This window comes from Portunus trituberculatus, chromosome 28 (assembly GCF_017591435.1).
Source record: "Portunus trituberculatus isolate SZX2019 chromosome 28, ASM1759143v1, whole genome shotgun sequence".
NCBI classification, from domain to species: domain Eukaryota; kingdom Metazoa; phylum Arthropoda; class Malacostraca; order Decapoda; family Portunidae; genus Portunus; species Portunus trituberculatus.
The window spans coordinates 9,286,056-9,295,751 of record NC_059282.1 but is presented as its reverse complement, the minus strand read 5'-3'; the positions used below and the strand labels follow the sequence as shown (position 1 = coordinate 9,295,751).

General features: G+C 43.3%; 1 protein-coding gene across 2 annotated transcripts in view; it reads right to left on the bottom strand.

The window, feature by feature from the left end:
- Positions 1–283: 283 nt before the first annotated feature.
- LOC123510211 (limbic system-associated membrane protein-like) overlaps positions 284–9,696 on the bottom strand; it is a 278,672-nt gene continuing 269,259 nt past the window's right edge. The window contains exons 4-11 of one of the 2 annotated variants that reach the window (XM_045265135.1): positions 9,537–9,696; positions 9,068–9,208; positions 8,627–8,873; positions 8,157–8,284; positions 7,554–7,755; positions 6,630–6,743; positions 3,907–4,033; positions 284–3,666 (exon numbers count right to left, since the gene is read on the bottom strand). The exon at positions 9,537–9,696 is cut by the window's right edge and continues 20 nt beyond it. In XM_045265135.1, the coding sequence (XP_045121070.1) occupies positions 3,939–4,033; positions 6,630–6,743; positions 7,554–7,755; positions 8,157–8,284; positions 8,627–8,873; positions 9,068–9,208; positions 9,537–9,696 (1,087 nt within the window). In that variant the 3' untranslated portion in view covers positions 284–3,666; positions 3,907–3,938. The remainder of the gene's footprint in view (positions 3,667–3,906; positions 4,034–6,629; positions 6,744–7,553; positions 7,756–8,156; positions 8,285–8,626; positions 8,874–9,067; positions 9,209–9,536) is intronic. The other variant, XM_045265136.1, reaches the window with a different exon arrangement.

The window sequence follows — 9,696 nt, the reverse complement described above, 5'->3', positions numbered from 1 at the left end:
GGCAAGGTCATAAGCATCAAAGGTGAATCAGTGGGAGAATAAAAGGGAGGAAGCAGATGGAAGGATTCTTACTGTGTCGGGACTGTATGGTATCAATGAAGAAGATGAAAGAGTAAAAAATCTATGAAGTTTTTTGTGCAGGACTGGGAAACATCAGCGACATTAAGTGTTAGGAGACACATTGCTTCAGTATTTCATGGACTAGGAAAGTGTTTGTACATATTCTTAGCTACTAAGTACACAAAGAAGAACACCGATTCAGAGGGCAAAGGAAACCAGTGCCTAGGATGTTACTCCACTTTAATTTAAAAAGTTTTACAGATTTCACAATGTACAAAGAACTCACAAAAGAATAAATAAAAATTTTCACAAGATTGAGGCTACAACCGTCACAAATGAGTTTTTTGCGTGTGGGCACAGGATGAAGCCAAGTCTGTACACCCTGATGGCTGTGTCTGACACCACCACCACCACTGCAGCACAGCACCACAGCCACGCCAATCAGGAACTGCTGCTCACTGTAACACTGGGCTTCTCCCTTCACTGGCCATATTGGCACGGAGGTTTTTTTTTCCTGGACTGATTACAAAAGCACTTCTGTCCCTTGACTGAGGACAGATCAACCTGAATAGCTGAAACATTCTGACGTGTGTTTATAGCTGTTCATTGCTCATGTCTTCAGGTGCTGCCTTGCTAAATTGAATCCTGAAGACCCAGCAGCAAGGCAGACACCCAGTGCTTGTGAACGTGAGACGTTCTCTTTTTATTTTCTACTTTACTTTGGTGTTTTGTGTATTTGCCTAACAACAATTAAGTTCAAGCTTTAATTTTGTGTTATACTATGCTCTTGAAATCTGGATTAGGTTTCTTTCTGTGTATAATTCTTAATGTGCTATAAGTTTGAGAAAGTAACACTGACAATTGTAATTTTTGGTCAATAATTTCCACATTTTCTGTTAGTCACAATTTTTGGTATGAGATTTTTTTGAGCAGTATCAGTGCCATCTGGCGTAGCTGTCGTCTGCACCAAGCCAAGCCAGACTCCAGCTCATCTCGTCCCCTCACTCCTACTATGTACAATGCTCAGGCGGTGCCACAGCTGACCAGCACCCCTGCTAGGAAACTTTAGTATCTAAATACCTTAAAACTCGGATGACCTTTCAAAGACCACCATGGCTGAAAAAAATTACTTATACCAGTTTTTAATAATTAGCTATTATGATTAATTTGTTGAAGGCAAAGTGATTAATACATTGGTCAAGCTCCAAAACTAAATTTGTGCAGCTCTGTCAATAATGCGCAGTTCCCCAAACCCTTCAGTGGGGCCTTTCCTACAGCAGCAATTGCAGGAGAAGATGAATTTAATACATAGATTGCTTATCAGAGCTGAAGTCCTTGAGATCCCTTCCAATAGCCAGTGCTGGAGTCACAGTCACTAGGGCCAGGGTGTGGCTGCAGGCCGGCTGGCAGTGGACACAGCGGCCTGCCCATTACGGAATGTTCAACTCAAGACTCAGAGGAACGCGATGATGATGTTGTTGTTGTTTAGTGATGGTGTGCGGCATGGAAAATTTTTTAACTACATTTCTATTATTAAACATTTAGTAATTATCAAACTCAAGGACAGGACCCTAAACCTAACAATTTGTAGGATTAGTTTTCTTAGATAAACACCCGGGCGGCCCCGCATGGGCGCCTCACACTGATGACGACAGTCCAGGACGAGGCTGGGAAGGTGAAACAAACTCAGCATTGGAGAAGAGGAAGGGCCACTGTGTCACTGAACCAGATCACAGTGCCTCGGTGAAGAAAGGAAATGGCCACAAATTATACAGCTATACGATGAACCAGAAGGCACTGATGACATTGCCTTGCCACTACCCATCACACCCATCTCGGCCTGGTCATGCACACCTGCCTCCACACCAGCAGTGCCTGAAATGTTCATTCCTGCCCCACCTTCTGTACATGAGATGAGTGCAGCTACTGCATTGTTTTATTTTTGTCTATTTATTCTGTCAAGAATGAAGGGAATGGAACCTGAAAACTAGTGGAGATCTACAAGGTTTTAACAATATTTTGATGTATATCAAACTCACAAACATTAAACAGACCATTTCTCAAACAATTTTCTAGTTTTTTTTTTTTTTTGAGACATCTAAAGGTCATTATTAGAAAGGTCACACTTTTCTCATCTAAGGATGCCAAAAACCAATGATGCTGAATCATCATTATCATCTTCCAGCAGCTGGAGCTTGTCCATGTTAAAGTAGATGTCAACACTACATCTCTTTGTTACTATCAAATATTTATTTATAAAGATGTAATTTTCCTGGGTTACAATTTAGTGAACATTTCAGACATGGGCAGTGTTGGACGAGGTGGCCACTAATGTGAGGTGACCCAGTGACACACTAATGGTGGTGGGATATTTCCTCCAGAACCAAGAGTGACTGATCCTCCAAACATACATCAAAAGACATTCTGATGTGGCTTTGCCGGTTTGACTGAGAGAGGGAGCAAGGAAAAGATCCATTATATGCATATATACACTGAGATGCCTGCACACCCACCGCACTACACTGGTGGCCTCAGGTACATCTCCTGTGAGGGTAAGTTAATGTGAGGAGTAAAACCTCACCATGAAAATATCCCAGTGTGGCAGAATATGAGTGGTATTTATGTATGTATATATCAAACACCAAATTGTATAGTCCTATGCAATGCTCACATCTAAGGCCAAGCCGACCCATCTACTGAAATCTTTGCATCGTACTAAAAAATAACACTAAATCAATACCACTCAGACTTCTGCCGCCATTTCTGTGTGCAGGGAACACACCAGGTCGGGCTATGGGTCACCGGGCAGCAGAGGAGTGTGACCTGACCACCCCAAGCCAAGCAGTGACTGACCACCACCTAACGTGAGGTGTGGGAGCTTCCTCTGCTGCTGAGCCACCACCGTCACCACAAAGCAATGGAGGAGTGCCCTCACAGCTGACTGGTTCCCCACACACACACACACACACACACACACACACACACACACACACACACACACACACACACACACACACACATTACTAGTCAATCAGCCATTTTTGTTTTAAAATTTTGTATTCTAGTGTATTTCTTGTTTTGAGCTTTGTTACATGCTACCTATTCCAGACTTAAATCATAAACCATAAAAGAAAGTCTCGCTTGTTGCCATCTCCTGCTTCAGTTCAACCTTGGCAGTTGTATTCTTCTGAAATGTGTGACACAAGAATAACAGACCTTTTACTTTACAGAATGCAAAACTACTTCTGTGACGCCGAAGTGTGATTCAGAAGCACCATCTCCAGCAACCATGAGATGACTAGCAAGCACTGGCAGTGCCACCACTGCCGGTGCCACAGTGCCATCACCACTGCCTACCAACATCACTCTCCGTTACATCTCTACGCTACTTACTTCAGACTGCTAACCAGAGGAATACAACAACACCTAGGAGTGTGAACTCAAGCAACAAGGGACTCCAGCAAACTATAGTGGCTTAATAAACCATTCCTTAGGTTGAGATTACAAAACACCGGGCTGGCCACAGATGGAAGCTTGAGGCCACAGCAGAGAAGCAGACAATTTGATCCTTAGGCCAATCAGGATGTAGGAGGCAGTGGAAACTATCTGCAGTGAAAAAAAAATAGCCATGTAAAACAAGCAATTTTTTAATATGATGGGTGTTGTACAGGAGGAAGCACTGAGAGCATTTTCCTTGAAATACAAATATGATAAAGATTAATTATATTTAATACTGTTTACCAAGAGATAATCTAATTCAGAATGGAAAACATGCAAGGTTTCATCTGTCACCGTGAATTCTCAAGACTTCAAGCAGTTGCCACTACAATTGGCAGCTTGGCTCACCTGGTGTAGCAGGAACTAGTGCCAGTAGAGGTTTAAGTCCTGAGGAGCAACAAGGTGGGCAGCAGGAAGACCACAGTACTCAGACTGCACAGCGGGGCACCATCCGTCATCTGGTGCCCTGTCACCTCTGTCAGAAATATACAACACTGTCAGCAGGGAGCCATTTCACAAGGTGTCAGTCCCAGTGAGGTAACTTCTGTAAACCCAAGGTAAGTTTACAACATTTGAAATTATCTTGTTGAGCTTGACAGTAAGTTCTTGTACTATGAAACTTGACTCATTACTCTGACCTTCATATTTACATGTTAATTGTTTGCAAATTACTATTTAGCAGCTTGCAGTGTTTTTGCAACAAAGCTTTGAAGTGGAAGTTTAAAACTTAATGCCTACAAGGATGAAAAATAGGAAATTCTTGGCAATCTTATGAATAATGTTAGTTTCTCAGCATGGCACAATACACTATGTAGATATTGAGTTAGTATAAAGTAAAATACATACACAAAAATATGAAGATGAAAAATTTGCACTGGAAAGACAGCATGAAATAAGAATGATGTGAACAAAAACTTCAGGAAAGCTGTTCATATATGTGTCTGATACATGAATTGATGCACAGAACAAATCATAACTGCTGTGCTTGTATGAATGTATTAGCCTCAAGTATGCAGAGTAACTTGAAACCTAAACTTCATACTTTATCTATCAACCTGCATTGAAAATAAAGGAAAATATATAATGCAGTGTGGCGCCTCACTGTACAGCAGCACACACACAGACACTCAGACAGGTGCGATGGGAAACAAGCCTTGCCGTATGTGATCATGGAAGCGAAACATATTCTTGTGGGAAATAACTTGAATGTAGATAAATACTGGAAAATGTAGCAGCAAAGCGTTCACAGACATATGCACAGCTTCACACATGCACGCACTCACACACACACACACACACACACACACACACACACACACACACACACACACACACACACACACACACACACACACACACACACACACACTTTTACCATCCCCTATACATGCAAGTGATAGGTAAATGCAGGCAGGTGTGTTAGAAGGAGAGTGTAAGGCAAAGCAAGAACCACCTTAGTAATGTGTCTCAACCTGTGTACTGTGTGGCAAAAGAGAACAAGTAACCAAGCAACCAAACAACTGTGCTAGTCAAGTTTAAGAAAGATTTGGCCATGTCAGTCATAATGTCATTGCCTGTGTGTCTTGCAGTGGTGGAGACTCAATCTTGTGACACAGTATTCATGCTTGGACTATTAACTAGCTTGTGTACTCAATTAAAAAAAAAAGCTTCGGGAATTTTATGTGGATGGTAAGTTGGTATATAGCTTTAAGTCTGCCCTAATTGGTTTTGTGTCTTGCAATGTTGGGGACTCAATATTCAACATTCATACTTGTGTTTTAACCCTTTCCTTGCAATATGGAACAATTCACAGAGGAGAGATGCAGTGTGTTAGAGTCAAGTCCTGTACGTCACAAAAAAAGTACAAAGTGTCAGTGTACACAAGAAAAAACCATCAGAGAACATAACAATACAGAAGAGAAGAGGTATTAGTCACATCATCTCTTGGCAAACATTTCTGAAGACTGCACCATAACATTAAGTCTCTGAGGCTGCAAGTGGAGCAAGAGCAGGTGTCATGGTGGAGGTGGATGCTGTCGTCACCAACACATTAACCCAACGCATAAACAGGCAACTCCATTTCACCTCCCTTGCATTGCTTGTTACTGGGATATGCATGGTTAATATAGTGTTGTGAATAATGCTTGCTCATCCAGGGTTTAATGACTGCTTAGGTTAGTTTAGGTTAAGGTAGGGCAGTAAACACACAGCTAGCAGTGTTTTTGTTCTCCTTTGGATTATTTGTGACAAGAATATGTAAGGCTAGTACAGTGTTGTGGATAAGGCTTACTCAAATCTAAGTTTTAACTCCTTCAGTACCATGACACATTTCCATATTCATTCTGCTTACCGTTTGGTGACTTTATACAGCTTCAGAAACTTATATAGGGGATTAGAATTGTGAAGACTGTGGCCATTACTTTTCTGATCTCTATAGACCCTTCTTAATGTCAATAAAATGGCCAAATCGTACACAAATTTCAAGGTTAAAGTGTGTCCCAGTATTGAAGGGGTTAGTCTTGCTGCCTATGTATGTTAGGTTAGGTTAGTTCAGTAACTGTGAAAACCACTCTATCTCCACCAAGACTCAGGACTATTGGTTATTCCACAAGGACCAGAGGGAGACATGCAGCACTGGGTCACGTCATGTGAACCAAAGAGTGACTGAAGACTCATTCATGACACATACTTAACCCCTTCAGTACTGGAACACATTTTTTGCCATGAGTTTTGGGTATGATTAGATGCTTTTATTTAGATAAGGAAGGTTCATGGCAGTCAGAAGATTAATAGCCAGAGTTTTCACTATTTCACATAAATATTTGAAGCTGTATAAAATCATCAAATAGTAAGAGGAATAAATATGAAAACGAATCATGGTACTGAAAGGGCTAAAGGACCATCCACTCAGGAGCCTCAGAGTGTACATGTTTCTATCTGGTCAGTAAGATAGTCTAGGAATGTCCCTTTGGCCTCCACCTTAAGTGGCTGGCTGGAAGGTCACCTTAGGGCTCAAAGCTGGATAGAAAGCGAGGGTCTTAGTGCGGGGTGGGGAAGGGGCCACTACGAACCTGGGATGGCGCCTTCCACTCCACCCTCTGAATCCCCAGCAGGGATGGAAGGGGGTAGAGTGGAGGTGGTGGTGGGTTGGGTGGCAGAGGGAGTGGTGGTGGTGGTGGGTGGAACTTCCATGCATAAAGAATAAAACATTTTTAGTTTTCTTACATCCTGTGTGGTCTGTTCTTCCATGTATGTAAATCTCTCTCTCTCTCTCTCTCTCTCTCTCTCTCTCTCTCTCTCTCTCTCTCTCTCTCTCTCTCTCTCTCCCTTACATCATGACAGTGTCAGTGATGAGATAATGAGTTCATGCCATAGTGAGGTTTATGACTCAGCAAGGCAATTTCTCCTCTCTCGTGTCTAAACATGATGAGGTCTTATGTAATATTAAGAGCATTCATTAAGTAGTTATAAAAATCAGAAATACTATATACGTATTTACAACAAGACTTAGTGAAATAGTTTTGACGAGGACAGTAGTAGTTGGTTTTAAGCTTAATTAGTTTTAAGCACAATTTTTCATACAAATGAACAAGTTTCTGAGAGAACTGTTCTCCGTGTCTCAGTGGGTGTTATGATCAGCGTCCTAGCAGTGCTGTGAGGCGGCGAGGCAGCGAGTGGCCAAGCTATGGATCATCTACAGTGACTCGGCAGTTTGACTTCACAAGTCAAGACTGTTGGAGCATGGCTGCTCTAAGCAGAGCAATACTGGCCACTGTGAAAGGCACTCAAGTCCAGAATGGTAAATTTAGTAAGAGTTTAAAAATTTCATTGATAATAAATGATCACTTCCAATGATGTTTAATAGCTTTGTGATCTGGACATTTTATAAACAAACATCTGGTCACATTTTATTTTTGAAAACACAGAGAAAACAGCCTAACACATAACCTGAGTGGCTGGAGCTCAGGCCAACACACACACTCACACACACTCACCTTTCTTAGTCGAGAAGGCATACTCAGCATTGGCGCTCCAGTTGAACTTGTTCTTGACCTGGATGGCAGCGTGGTAGTCGGTGGCCGGCTGCAGCCCTTCCAGTGTGTGCTTCATGCGGTGCACCAGGCCCTCTGTCTCGATCTCCTTTGCCTCGTAGGTGGCCTCCTCCCAGTCCCCGGGCAGGTCAGTGGAGTCGTTGGCCTGTGGCAGCGAGGGAGGAAGTCACCTTACAAGTCATCATCACAAAGGAAGAGTGGCAGGAGCAGGAGTGGATACAACTTGTGAGGCAGTCACACATCAGAAAATTATAAAGTATGAACAAAAAAAAGTAGATGAGTGATCTTTCTTCTTTCCACAGCAATGACTAAATTATTGGATTCAAGATTGAAAAATATGGAAGAATTGCTTCTCAACAAGTGGTAGAAGAATAGAATAGACTCAAACATCATGATATTAATGCCGAGTCATCACAGAGCTTAAAAGAAGATTGGACATAATTTTATGAATGTTGGTGACAGATTGATGATTTCCTGCACCTTTCCTTATTTCTGACACTCTTGTACTGCAGAAGTGAGAGCAGTACTGCCCACCTGCCGCCTCACCTTGGCCCGGCGGTATCTGAGGCGGTACTCCAGGATGGGGTAGTAACTCTCCGTCTCCCAGGTGAGGGTGTAGGATGTCTCCTCGCCACCGTTGGGGTCGCTAGTCACTTTGGGGTGCTTGGGGTACCCTGGGGAAAAATAAAAATAATCTCTGTGTACCAGGAACCTTGGCCTGACAATAATGTATCTGTACATACATGCCCTGGCAACCTTGGCTCAAGAACTCACTGGCACTTCATACTTTTTGTATTCAGAGAAGTAATGACAAGTACTTATATCACTGATGGAGTGTGACTACAGGTTTAATGAATGAAGAATAGTAATAAAGAAAGGGAATACATGAGTGACTTTAACCTCCACTGAAGTGTGATTAATATGTCTGGAAACTGAATATGAAATGTTATTAAAAGAACAAACAGCACATCATGATTGGGAGTAAAAAACAAACAACTAAACAAAATTCCTGGTACCAGTGAGGTGGATGGGGGCGGATGCGGTGCCCAGATCGTTGGTGGCTAGGCACTCGTACTTCCCAAAGTCATTCTCAGTGACACCATTGATCTGCAGGGAGTGACGGTGGCCCTTGTCGTGCTCCTCCACCTGGCCGGGCTCATCGATGGGCTGGCCGTCCTTGCTCCACACCACTTGCGGCGCTGGCCGGGCGTGGACAATGCACACCAGCTCCACCTTGTCCCCCTCACCAGTGCGCACAGTTGTCTGAGGTGGAGGGAGGTGGCCAATGGTTAGAGAGAGAGTGTGTGTGTGTGTGTGTGTGTGGAGGAAAGAGCAGTGTGATTAATGGTTTCCCAGCTGCTTAATCAACACAGTAAAGACGGCTGAGGACTTTAACATGAAGTACAGCAGCTGGGCTGTGCATGGTGAGCTGTCAGGTCTGTTGACAGACACCTCACCTTCTCCGTGATGATCTCTGGCTTGTAGCTGACGGTGATGGCCATGGAGGCGCTGGCAGGGTCTCCAATGCCGTTGTCAGCCGTGCAGATGTAGGTGCCTTCCACGTGGCGGTCCACTCCTTCTAGGGTCATGCTCAGCCCCTGCAAAGTGATGGATGGCTGGTTCAGTAGGTGGTGTGGTGGTAAATGGGTTAATCTCAGTAACAAGACTCTAAACAGATCTGTCAAAGAACTTTACTCATAACAAATACAAGAGAACATGAACAGTGATTCTGAAACAGAGAAAAGGCTAAATTATTCTTTCATCCCCTTTTGTTTCTCGACAGTGGCTGTAAATGTAAATGTACAACACAAAGACACATCTATTTATACATGTTTCCCTTCTTGTCTATAAATGCACCACACAGTGTTTGTATTGCCATGAAGTGTTGCATACCACAACAAAGGCCAAACTCAATGGCCAGGTTACCTCCTCCTCCTCAGCGCCGGATGGCAGGTGGCCGTCCTCCCTGGACCAGCGGATGGTGGGGGTTGGGTTGCCATTTGCCTCACACTCCAACTTCACACTCTCGTCCTTCACCACCTGCTGCTCCTCAGGGGAGTGGTGGGTGATCTTCGGGGCAAACTGC